We start from the raw sequence: 13,727 nt of genomic DNA, 5'->3' as shown, positions 1-13,727 counted from the left end.
TTATGTAATATACACAAAAAAGGCAAAGGCACGTCAGAAAACGTTCGTATGTCCGTCACCAACAACTCGCATGCAACCGCTGACGACACTGCTACGAGTAAGATGAATGCCCAGTTATCTTTTATTCTGGAAAATCCTATTTTCTATAGTACACGAATATAACCTCCACAGGCATTACGAATAGGGGAAACTAATCTATCGTGGCTGGTCCGACTTTCTTTATGTCTAGGGGAGATTTGAGGGAATTTTGGGACACCCGTGTGACCATCGTAATACATATGGCAAAAATGAAGGGTCACACATGTGACCCATTGTGCTGAAGAGGTTAATCTTGGACCAGTCCGCCCTCTCCAGAGAGAAAAATTCCACTATGAACCTTCTCGCAACCTTCCATATCCCTACCGGAGTAGGATATACTTATAGATGAATAAACGTTGGGACAAGGAGATACAAGGAAACCAGAATTAGAGACACCAATACTGTTCCTGGAATACTTGGTTGGAAGTATGAATTCCCACTGATGTAAATCCGGCCGGTAACAATATAAATTCAAGAACTACAAATCTCCGTCTAACTCTCTTCGGAACAATTATACCGCAAATATCCCATAATATAAGAAATCAACCTACGGGATCAGAACAGTAAAAATTTTATCTGAATCCGATCAAAAAAACATAGTAACTATCTCATGGATACGATTTCAAGTCATCCCAGCCCTCACGGGGCGGAAGAATAGCGAAGATGGGATTCCAGGAATAGAGGGATATGCGGTACGTAACAAGGTTCACATTCAGTCCGACTCGACTGGTGGCCATTCACGACTAACCGAGAAGAGAGCGCTATTTGCATCGACTCACAGATCATGAGAGCTATCTCTCTCACTTTGTCTCTCTCTGTTGTCGCCATTCTCTCCTTAGTGTATAGCTTCGGCCTACCTCCCGAGGTTAGGGTAGGGCGACTAAGAATTCCACCGAATAATATAATTTGGTATATGAATATAAAATTAACTTGTGTCGGGAACCCCAGCAGAAATCAAACATGATAAAAGTATATATATTTATATATATACGTAATAAACTAAAGAAATTAAATTCCGCCGTGACACCCAGCGGGAAATAGCGTGCTTTATCTAAAGGAAATACTGTAATACGAAATAGCATTCAAAAAACATGCTACGCCTCCGTCATGAAAAAATAGTCTTTATTATGAGTTCCCAGCACACGGGATACCCACCGGGGTGGGGAGCATAAGCAAGAAATGACAAGACTAGAAACAACCATCGGAGTCCGTAGACTCCGGAATGCATGAAATTAAATGAATTAAACCTAATGACAGGAAGGGCGAAAATAGATACCATTGTGGCGCCGGAAAGCATGCGTAAATCCGGTGCAAAAACCCAATGCTACGCAAGCAATGTAGCGCCGGAAGAAATGCGTCGCTAAAAACAAATACTATGTACTAACATAAACTATAATGTCCGTCGCAGCCCCTCTCCCTCACGAACCAACCATCCACAAAATTATGTTAACAAATATAGGATAAAGTAAGGTATCAAAACAGAGTATGATGTCGTAATCCGATCAAAGAAACATAACTACCATTAGTAGATACGATTCACAAAATATCACGGCCCTCCGGGACGGGAGGTATTAATAACACGGATGGATAACCTGAGACAAACTATAATCTCCGTCGCTGCCCCTCTCTCTCTCTCTCTCTCTCTCTCTCTCTCTCTCTCTCTCTCTCTCTCTCTCTCTCTCTCTCTCTCTCTCTCTCTCTCTCTCTCTCTCTCACTCTCTCTCTCTCTCACTCTCTCTCTCACTCTCTCTCGAACCAACCATCCATAACATTACGTAACAAATATAGGTATCAGAGCAGAGTTGGTTGTCTGAATCCGATCATAGAAACATAACTACCATTAGTAGATACGATTCACAAAATATCGCGGCCCTCCGGGACGGGAGGAATAATAACACGGATGGATAACTTGAGAGAAAGGGGGGGGGGGGGTTAGGCGAGGTGCATACGCTACTCGCGATGACGCAGTGAGCGAAAGATCCAGTCCCCACCCTGGGTGACTTCCCATTCTCTAAAAGCACGTGACCTAAGCCTAACCCCCTATGTAGGGAATGGCGAGAGGCGTAAAGGGGGAGAGGACACCCAGGGGGAGGAGACTGGCTCGAAATCATGTGACTACTGTGATCGGAGGGGGGGGGGTACTACCCTCCAAAACACAGAGGAAAACCTGATGCGAAGCACGCAAACAAAAACATCATATGATGGCAGACGTTACAAAATGAAAAACAATGAAATACAATGAAATTCAATAAATAGGCTTAATCGGCATATTGAGAAAATGGGAGAATAAGGAACACGGCATAAAAGGAATAATAGCAAAACTTTCCAATTTCGGGTAGTTGCTGACATGGAGAAGAAACTAACATTTTAACAAAACTTAGTCCTCCAAAATCGGGTAAAATACCGATCTCGACAGGCAGGACTAAAATTAATGAAAACGCGTTCCGATTCCCCGTAAAAACTCAACAAACCAAGGATTCTCGCAAGAAAGGCTACCGACCGAAGCCGCTAACTAACACTGTCCAAATAGCCTAAATAAAAGATAAAATCCTGCCAAAACATTGAATTAGATGTCCATAACACAAAAATAAGACTACAATTAGTAAAAGGAACTAAAAGAAAGTCTTACAAAACAAAGAGATCCCAAGGAAGCGACACCAAAAGACCGCATACACACCCGTAAGGGAGCGTCAACAAAGTGGCTGAGATAAAACCCAACAAGGTTATAGAATGAACGTGTGTCGCTATCTAGAAATCCCAAACAGACAAATATAATACTCAATTTGAGAGCATGGATCTCCAAAACGCTTGACGTCTTCAAAAACACAAAATAACACAGAGCTACGAAAAACACGTCCGAAGATTCATGGGTGCTAACAAGGAACGATGGGAGAAGGATAGGTGGTGGTGGTGGTGGTGGTAGTGGTGGTGGTGGGGGTGGTGGTGGTGGTGGGGGTGGTGGTGGTGGTGGTGGTGGGGGGGGGGGGGGGGGCAGTAGCTGTAGTGAACGACACCTCGTAGGAATGGGAGATTTTGAGGAAGGAGAAGTCTAATTGGAGAGGGATCTCTGGTAGTGGTATCACTCGCCCCAGTTTTAATACCGACACCCATTAGGGGTGAGCGAGCTGGATATATTCCTAGCATTCCATGCAACTTTTTCCTCTGGTATATTTTGAAATGGTGCTTCAAGGAGCATTTCACGGAGCAACACAGGTTGAGCCCAGAAATAATTATTATATGATACAGTGCAATTAAAACTCTGTTTATTTTAAATACAACGGTACTTTTGGCCACAGTAGACATATACTGTTTGGTCAACAGCATAGCAGTACAAATGTTAATGAGCGTTCCGATTTAAAATTTTTCATTTACATATGCATACATATGAGTCTACAGAAAATGTAAGTTTTAGCTAAAAAAGTGTTTTAAGAATGTATAATGGGTTTAGAAAACCAGAGATGGTTTATAAAAGCTTAAATTTATGAAGAAAATAAAATATGAAAAATTCTAAAACTAATACAATAATTACACCGTAGATTTCTGAATTTACTTTGTGGTTTTACAGCTATCAAAGGGGTGCCTGTAACGCAACCTCAGCAATAGCCAAGGGATTACTGTAAATCTATACATTCATTTACAAATGCAGTAGTCTTCAATACATTTTTTGATTTATTTGATTTTTATCATTGGGAAAGACATAGTATTTTTTAAATTGCCTGTTAATGCTTTAGATGTGACCCATGCTTGCGGTCATTGTTTCCATGAGTTTCACTTACTTTAAATTCCTTGATTATGTCATCCAAGGGTGAAAAATGAAAGCATTTTAATCTCAGCCATGTGTTTGGCAAACAGTATACTGTTTGATTATATGCTTCTGGAAACATATTTTCATTATAATGGACTACAGGCAATAACAAAGCCCTCCCACCTAATCCATTATTATGAGATTTTACTATAAATACATTTCCCTGTAGTTTAAGTTTTACTTTTTAAATTTTCTATAGCAGCAAGCCTTTCATTAAGAAGAATGAACAGCAACGATCTTTAAGATAATTCATTTATATATTTATTTAATGTAAGTAACTGATGAAAAATATACTTTTTCTGAAGTCATGTAGGAAATCTATTATGAAGCAAAGTTGGCAGTTAACTATCTAGACTCTGATTTCAAAAATCTTTTGCAAATCAAAGAGAAAACAGATGTCTTAACTGGACAATTACTTAGGTAAAAGTTAATTGTCATTTGGCACCTCACTAATCACTTACCAGCCACCAATAACTATCTTCTCATTGCCAAGCTATAAGAACTAGAAGCAGTTGTTGAAGCTTTGTATTTTCGTGTGAACATATGCTTTAAATTTACTCGAGTCTAAAAGCATATAAACCTACCTGATTTAGATTCAGGTTGTTGAACTGTTCTAAAGACATGGGCATAGGCTTATCCTTCTTCTTTTTAACCTTTCCTCCTTTTTGCTCAATATCTTCTTTTTTCATTTCAGCATAAAAAGTTTTCTTTTCTTCATAATCTAATTTTGATAACAATATTGCTTCACGTAACGCCCGTTCATTTTCATCTCGTACAAACTGCAAAATATTAATCTTTTTACAGGTAATTCTTATTTCTCCTAACCATACAAACCTAAGTCCATTAAATAGGAGTATGATTTTAACAATTGATTGATTGATTTGTAATTATCTGGCATCATAACATCAGAGGTCATTGATACAGATTTGAGTATGCTTAATAAACAAAACGATAAACTAAAATAAACTAAAAAAATTAAATAAAAACAATGTACAAAACAAAAACAAAACTTTTAAAATTTAATATATAATTTAAAAAAGATTAAGAAGGGCCGCTTCCAATATGAACTTAAAAAGGCCACTGGCATCATAAAAAATGTCCTCTCCAAGAATCTTGCTGAGGATGTACCTACCATCCTCACCATGAGCTCCAGACAAGAATTGTTCCGGATACCAAAAAGACTGGGACAATCAATAAGTAAATTCTTTACTGTAAGATAAACCAAACAATCGCAAAAAAATGGCTAACACATGCCAGTCACCAAGGATTGGATCCCCCTGGATTTTGATGACCCAACTCTTGAGAATAGTTCCAAACCATCTTTGGGATGACTGAGATCATCCAATACATATAGCTTTGAATGCAAACACCACTCAACTGTGATCCCTTCTTTCATTCATCTACGCAGGCTCTAATAACAATGTGGAAATACCCATGCTATTTAAGAAACCAAATAAATAAATCAAGAAATAATAATATAGATAAATATAAATTTCATGATAGGACAAGAAGAGAAAAACCGAAATAAAGAAGAAGGCTTATAGGGGTCCAGGCTTCGTCTGGTCGCTAAGACCTAACCTTATTGGTATGGTTAAACCTACCAAGGTGGATGTATCCCCTTATTGCCATTACCCAGCCAATCATTGAGACTCTCAAGCCTCTCTATTGCATCAAAGTGCTGGACAATGAGATGGGCCAGTACTGGGGAACAATACACTGTTAGTCTGTTATTCAGAAGTGTGGTAAACACGACTATGGTCGAGGAACTCAACAAAGTAGGAGACTTTGCCACTAGAGGATCCAAAGACCATATTGAACAAACTTGTGTCCCTAGTTGGCTCAAACAGTCTGCTATCACATACTTTTTCCCCAGGATGAACCTGGTTGAAAGATGAACAGCATTTACCAATGCCCAGTGTTGCATTCCTACTGCCAACTATCAAAGATGGGATACTGAGCCCCTTGCTTGTTGACCTAGTAACTATGGTCGTGTTGTTGATTATCAACACTACCGAGTAACCCTTTATCGACCCTGTAAAGTGGAGCAATGCTAAATACACTCCCTTGAGTTCCAGATAGTTCATGTGAAAATACTTGTCTTCCTGCAACCATAGTCCTGAGTTTTGTTCCTTCATCTGATGAGCTCCCTATCCCAGGTGAGAAGCATCTGTTTTAAAAGATTAGAAAATCAGGAGTTGGAATCTGTAAAAGCAATCCAGTTAACAGATTCTCCTCCTTTAAATACCCAGAGAGATCTGTTCTAACATCTTGAGGCATCTTCACAAAGAGCCGACGGGGAATCTGAGATCTGCGAATATTGGGTATTCAGGGCCCACTCGACTAAGCAAAGATACATCCTCCCAAAGGGTACCAGTTTTTCTAAGGAAGCAAGGTGATCCAGAAGCTTCTGCCAGAAGAGAGCTGGAAGGAATATCTTCTTGAGAAAAGGTGTTGCGATATGTCTTGAATGTGCAGCTGTCTAAAGATGGAAATACAGTGCTTTGGTTTGAATCATATCTATGTTCATGCCCAAGTAACACAGACAATGTTGAGGGCTGAGTCTTGACTTCTTGTAATTCAACCAGTTAACCAGGTCGCTGCAAAATTCAAGAAGCCGCTCTCTGTGGCAGTTCAAGCTGAATCTAGACTCCACTAGTTAAGACCCAGTCATCTAGGTATTGCAAAAGTCTTATTCCCATGGCATATGCCTGTGAGAAACTGGAGCAATCAGGCGAGTGAACACTTGTGGGGCTGTTAACAGACCAAAGCAAACCTTGAATTTGTAAGTTCTCTCTCTGAAAGTGAAAACGCAGGTACTACCATGATCTCAGATGAACAGGAATTTGGAAGCACGCATCCTGTAGATCAATGGTCACCAGGAAATTGTTCTTTCTAATGGCCTGTATCACTGTGCTGGGATATCCATCTTGAATAGCTTGAATTACAGTACAGTATAATCCAATTCAAGTGGGAAAGGTCTAAGACAGGTGTCAAATCTTCAGACAATCTCTCCACTAGAATGAGGTTACTGAAGAAACCCGGGGACTTGTCGAAGTCTTCCTTTATTGCGGCCTCCTCAGGCAACAGTGAAATTTCTTTCTCCAAGAGCAGATCTGTTTGGGATCTCATCAAATATAAAAAATTTGGAAATAATTTGTATTTTTCCTTACATACAAACCTCGAGCTAATTATAGGGTATTACTTTCGGTAACGCTGAAAACTAGCCAAGACAATTTTAGTGAGGGATAACTAACCCCGTCCGCTACCCCGCTCACTCACACCCGTAGGCTGAGTAACCACTTTTGCTTTCTAGCAGGACTTCTAGGGGGACAGGGTGGCAGGCCAATTTGTATAAATAGCTCCAGGTTTGTGTTAGGAAAAATACAAATTATTTCCAAATTTGTTATTTGTTCCGACACAGATACAAACCTTTCGCTATTTATAGGGTGACTTACTCTTAGGAGGGAGGAAGTCCTACCAACTGGCCTTGGCTATGACTCGGGGTTCTCTCTAATTGATCTTTGATTTAATTAGTAGGAACCCTACCCTCGCTAAAATCAAAGTAGTTACAAGGTAACACACTGATAGCGGCCTGCAGAAGCTTGTGTGAGAGAGACTAGTGGCTTGTCTTTACGTAGGAACTCGAAGATACGCACAAGTTCTCAAACATAGCCAATACCTTCCCTCAAGAGGTATTGGTGACGTCGTGAGCCTTGGGTCGATTGGATGGAGGAGGGTCTGGATTGCGAGCGTATTCAATCACTTTCCTTATCCAAGAGGAAATAGTATTCCTCGTGACCCTCCTCTTGACCTTCCCCATACTAACGAAAAGCGCTTGCACACAGGGGCGAGCTTCTGCTGTTCTTTTTAAGTAACACCTCAGACTCCTTATTGGACATAATAAAAGTTGGTCTGGATCTTCAGTTACAGAAAGAAGGCTTGCTATCCGGAATGGGCCGAACCTGCAGTCCAGCACACACGGATTTCGAGTCTTAGCTACGAACTCAGGGACATAGTTGAGGATTACTTCCCAACATCTCCTAACGTGGGAGACATCAGCAGATAGACAATGAAGTTCGCTGACTCTCTTGGCCGAAGCCAGCGCGAGCAGGAACACCGTCTTCCACATGAGGTGGCGATCGGAGGCCTGGCGTATTGGTTCATACGGGGGGCCCTTCAGAGACCTGAGGACCCGAAACAAGTCCCAAGAGGGAGGTTTTCGCTCTGCCTGGGGACAAGTAAGCTCGTAACTGCGTATGAGTAAAGAAAGTTACGAGGAGGATATATCAACTCCTTTCAGTCTAAAAGCGAGACTCAAGGCTGAGCAGTAGCCTTTGACTGCCGTGACCGAGAGAAGCATTTCTTCCCGAAGGTATACAAGAAACTCCGCTATAGTTGGAACAGAGGCATCGAGGGGAGAAATACCCATTCCAAGACACCAACCACAGAAAATTGACCACTTCGCCTGGTAGACTGCCTCTGTGGATCTCCTGAGGTGTTCAGCCATTCTTTACGTAACCGGTTGCAAAATCTCCCTGTGTGAGAAGGTGCTAGAGTCTCCAGGCGTGAAGCTGAAGCGAAGCTACAGCATTGTGGAAGATGTTGGCATGTGGTTGTTTGAGGTCGTGTTGTGGGGGGAGCTCCCTTGGGATCTCTGTGAGGAGATGCAGAAGGTCTGGGAACCATTCTGTGTGATTCCATAACGGAGCTATCAGAGTCATTTGCAGGTTATTGCTTGCTCGCACCTGGTTGCGTACTTTTCTCATCAGACAAAACAGGGGAAATGCGTAAGCGTCCAGATTTATCTACCGTTGTTAAAAAGCATCTTGGCAAAGAGCTTGGGGATCCGGGACTGGGGAGCAGTACAATGGGAGCCTGAAATTCAGGGCCGTTGTGAACAGATTCACAGTCGGGGAACCCCACAAATTTAGGACTTTGTTGGCCATCAGAGGATTCAAAGACCACTAGGTGCCAACTATCTGAGTCGCTCTGCTCAGCTTGTCCGCTAGCACATTCCGCTGGCCCAGAATGAAACGAGCTGATAGACACACCGAGTTGTCTTCTGCCCATCTGAGTATCTCTACTGCAAGATGGCACAGCTGCTGTGAAAAGGTACCGCCCTGTTTGTTCAGATAAGCCACTTCGGTGGTGTTGTCGCTCATCAACATCACGGAGTGCCCCGCCAGGACCTGGTGGAACTCTTTGAGGGCCAGAAAGGCTACCCTCATCTCTAAGGGATTCATGTGCTGATACCTTTCGGATTCAGACCATTGGCCGGAGATGAAATGGTGCAGCACGTGAGGCCCCCACCCCCACCCCTCCTTTCTTTTGATGCATCCGAAAAAAGCATCAATACCGGGGGAGAGACGGAAAGATTGACCCCTTTGCAGAGGTTTGGCTCCGCTAGCAACCATCTGAGATCTGACTGTTCCTCTATCCCTATGCGGACTAGTTGCTCCCGGGAATCGGTGGACTGGTTCCACTGGGATTTCAGTTGCCACTGGAGAGATCTCATTCTGAGGCAACTGTTGGGGACCAGTCAGGTCAGGGAAGAGAGGTGACCAAGAAGGCAAAGCCAATACTGCGCCGGGAGCTCTTCCCGACTGAGGAAGACCTGTGCTATCTCCCTCAGTCTCTGAATTCTCTCGTCTGATGGGAACGCTTTGCGTCTTATGGTGTCTATGCGTATGCCTAGGTATAACAGTTTTTGAGTGGGAAGCAGATGAGACTTCTTGAGGTTTACCACGATCCCCAGATCCTGGCAAAACCTTAGAAATTTGTCTCGGTGGTGGAGAAGGACCGCCTCCGAGTCTGCCAGAATTAGCCAGTTGTCCAAGTATCTTAGGAGACGGATGCCGACTGTGTGGGCCAAACATGATACTAGGGCGAACATTCTCGTGAAGAACTGGGGTGCTGTGGAAAGACCAAAACACAGTACCCTGAACTGGTATGCTTCTGGTTGAACATGAATCTTGGACACCTCCTGGGAGATGGATAAATTGGGATCTGGAAGTATGCGTCCTTTAGATCTAGAGTGCACATGAAGTCCTGCGGTCTCATCGCTTCTCTGACCGTGTCGGCCGCCTCAACTCTGAATGGGGTCTGCTCAACAAACCTGTTCACAGCTGAAAGGTCGATGACTGGTCTCCAGCCTCCAGACGCCTTTCTAACAAGAAAGAGTCGACTGTAAAAGCCTGGGGACCCATCGAGGACCTACTGGAGAGCGCCCTTCTCCAACATGGTCTGGACTTCTGCCCTGAGGGCACACTCCCGTGCGGATCCCTTCGCACAGGAGTTCGATGGAATTGGCACTAGAGTCAGTGGAGGGATCCCCTCTTTCCCTTTCCTCCACAAAAGGACTTCTTATTGCGAAAGACTTGCTTTGCACCCATGTGACCCTGCTATTTTGGGTCTCTATCCCTTTTCGGTTGCGGTTTCTGCGGTGGTTTCCGCTGTGGCTGTGAGGGGTAAGGTCTAGCTGTTAAGACCTTCTGGATGAGGGAGTCCTGACTGGACTTCCTCCACCTCTCTTCTGCCACCTGTTCGACATCCTCGGGGTGAAACAAGGAATTTCCCTCGAAGGGTGCATTCCTTAGTCTCGCCACTTCGGCCTGAGGGAGGTGTCTGTGGAACTTGCCTATGATGGCATCCCTCCTCTTCAGGATAGTGCTAGCCCAAAGGTTCACTACCTGGTGGAATAGAAACTCGATGGCACGAGTGTCAGAAAATAGAAGTCTCCAAAGACTTCCTGGAGGACTCCCAAGACAGGTCCTTAGACCAAATAAGTTTTCCCAAGGATCCCAACCAGAAGTCGAGCCACGAAGCCACCTGCATGGCGTACTTCGCCACCTTCTCCTCGTTAAGGATCTCGGAGGCTGAAAAGGTGATTAAGTCCCGTGAGCTTCTCGAAGGGTGTGGCCTTTGAGAGTGCCTCTATAGAGTGATGGAGAGGCAGCGTTGGTTAAGACTCCCCGAGAATCTTGTAGTACCTCATCTGGAACACATACGGAGGAGGCAGAAGCATGGAGGATGAGTTGGAGCAGAGCGAGGAGGTGGAACCAGTTGCCTGGCACACTGCCTTCTGTCTGGCACTCTTTAACCCCTTTGACCAGGGCAAAGGGGCACTATCTCGACCGGCGAGGGACGGAATCCTAGGAGTGCCTCCTAAGGACTCAGAGTGGGGAATGACCCCCGTCATGGCTTGACGCATTACATTGAATAAGGCGCAAAGCCAAGGGGGGTCGGGGGCTCCCAAGGAACTGAAGGGAGGGTCCTTAGGAAGACAAAGATTCCTGAGTTTAGGAACCTGGGCAGGTTTCTCAACCCTCTTGCTTGAGGGAGGCTTCCCGGCAAGCAAGATCGGCACAGGCCTACCCTTAGGGATAGGGTCTGGGCATAGTCGCGTGGGCGACAGCTGTCGCTGCGGTGATGGACGCCTATGAGACTGGAGAGACTGCCGAGTGTCTCCTTGCAGGAAGGTTAACCCCTGCCGCCAAAAAAGGAGATGGTACTTCGTCCGGGGATGAGGTAGCCACCGAACAGAGGCGGGTTTGGTTCCGCCAGGTTGTTAAACCGTGAGAACCTTGTCTTAACTGAGATGTAAGAACATCGAGTCAGCGCGTGTAGAACATCGGGTGACGTTGTTCTGTCGCGTGACACAGCGTAAGAAGAGCTGTGTCTAGAGGTGGTAGTCTGGGGGGAGGGACAAAGAATTGTGAACCATGATCGGGCGCTCTGTCAGAACTCACGGGGCTAGGAACCTCATCACTAGCTCCTGATAGGCTGCACGTGCCTGAGGATACAACATAGTTTTGACAGCGCACCAAGCTGTTCCCGTGTATAGAGTTGCTTGCGAGCATAAGGTTGGTCGCACGCGAGCGAACGCTGCGAGCAACGAGAGTCCAAAAACTCTGTCGTAGAGTAAAACTCTTGGCGCTTAGGAGAGAACTCCTTGCTACGATAACCCAAAGGTTCAAGGTAGCGAAAGTCGTGTGAGCGCGAACGCTCAACACGACGAGAGTCCAAACACTGTCATACGAGTAAGACTCATGGTGACAAGGGTCATGAGAACCCGAAGGTTCAGCGTGTACTGTGTTGCGAGACCCCGTAGGGTCAGCGCAACAAGAAACCGAAGTTCCTCAGTCACGAGCCCCCGAAGGGTCAGCGTGACTAAAGGCACTAGAGACCAAAGGCCTAACGTAACCTGTGTTGCGAGTCCCCGAAAGGGTCAGCGCAACGAAAAACCAATGTTTTCCTGTCAAGAAACACCGAAGTGTCAGGGTGAATAAAGTCATGAGAGCCCAAGAGTTTAGCATAACTAAAGTTACGAGACCCCGAAGGGTCAGCGTGACTGATGGCACAAGAGCCTGAAGGCTCAACGTTACCATCATTACGAGAGCCCGAAGGTTCAGCGTAACTGAAACCCGAAGGTTCAGAGTCACTTTAGTCCGAAAAATCAGCGCAACGGAGCCAAGAAGGACTCCTACGGTCATGAGAACTCGCAGGCTCAACATGACGAGAGCCTGAAGGCTCACAATCACGCCAGCCCAAAGGGTGATTGTCACGAGACCCCGAAGGGTCAACATTGAGGAGAACCAGCAGGTTCAAAAAGACGTTCTCTCACAGTACGAGGAGGAAAACGTCCAGGATGGAGAGGAGTTACAAACCCTTCCACTCGACGAACTTCCAGAGAGGAACATTCAGCAGACTCTGCCCGAGGGGGAGACTGATCCAGATCTAAAGATAAATACTCCGCATGGGAGGAGGGTTCTCCCGAAGGAGAACGTTGCTTAAGACAAGGCTCTCACTCCGCCCCTAAAGGAGAACCATAAGCGTAAGGAGATCGCCGATGATCGGAGGCGATCTTCTCTCGCGAACGAAAGATATGTACCCCCGAAGGGAAAACCTGCTTTGGAGAAAGCCCTGCCACTACCCCTGGTGGATTAGCTACCTCCTTGGCGTCGGAAACAGACTAAGCCTGACCGACGGGCAGCAGTGCCTACGCCTGCGCCCACAATAGGAGGATCAACCTCCGCTGAGGAAGGAGATGACCGCCTTCTCTCCGCTCCCCTTTAAAGGAGCTCGAAGAGAGCTTCCTTTGAAGGGGGGCCATCGACGCCCAGCAATCCAAAAGGACACAAGATCTGAAAAGGAACAGGCCCACAGGGTTGACCTGGAGTCACAACACCTGCGCTGCTACTCAGCCATACCCCGGAAGGGCCTGGCAGAGAAGCAGCTTCGGGCAGAGATTTGGGCGTAGAGGAAGCAGAAGCCCGTGATTTTTTTTATTTTGAGGAAGACCCCAAAGGCGAAGATTCATGCTTAGACTTCTTCCTTTTACGCCCAATCCTCTACCACTGGGATGCAGGCCACTACCGACACTCGGAACAGGAGTTGTCCCGAGAACATTGACGTCCCTGGCAAGCCAGGCACAGGGAGTGAGGGTCCGTCTCTACGGACGTCATGAAGGTACCGCAGATGCGGCCCTCGTGACTAGGACATGTCCGCATAGCGGGACAATAACACACACACACTGTACACAAAAGAAAAAGGAAAAGCAAATAAAGTCAAGGCAGTTTAATGAGTTAACCGAGCCAAAGGCAAAAGTGGTTACTCAGCCGATGGGTGTGAGTGAGCGGGGTAGCCGGTCTACCCCACCCCCCTTCCACTAACTAGCGGACGGGGGTACAGTAGTTATCCCTCACTAAAATTGTCTTGACTAGTTTTCAGCATTGCCGAAAGTAATACTCTATAAATAGTGAAAGGTTTGTATCTGTGTCGGAACAAACAATGATTGGATCGTCGGAGTCTGAGTTAATGGAAAGAGAGAGCTAGTGAATGGGAC

At 45.4% G+C, this 13,727-nt stretch overlaps 1 protein-coding gene across 2 annotated transcripts in view; it reads right to left on the bottom strand.

Moving 5' to 3' along the window:
* Positions 1-13,727, bottom strand: part of LOC137651712 (G kinase-anchoring protein 1-like) — a 161,718-nt gene that overhangs the window by 100,388 nt on the left and 47,603 nt on the right. Inside the window, exon 3 of one of the 2 annotated variants that reach the window (XM_068384933.1) lies at positions 4,468-4,662. The exons of the other annotated variant lie outside the window; for it this stretch is intronic. Coding sequence (XP_068241034.1) covers positions 4,468-4,662 — 195 coding nt within the window. The remainder of the gene's footprint in view (positions 1-4,467; positions 4,663-13,727) is intronic. 2 annotated transcript variants of the gene reach the window in all.

Source organism: Palaemon carinicauda, chromosome 1, assembly GCF_036898095.1.
Source record: "Palaemon carinicauda isolate YSFRI2023 chromosome 1, ASM3689809v2, whole genome shotgun sequence".
Classification (NCBI taxonomy): Eukaryota; Metazoa; Arthropoda; class Malacostraca; order Decapoda; family Palaemonidae; genus Palaemon; species Palaemon carinicauda.
Note: the sequence above shows the minus strand (reverse complement) of the source record. Positions and strands in the feature narration are given on the sequence as shown.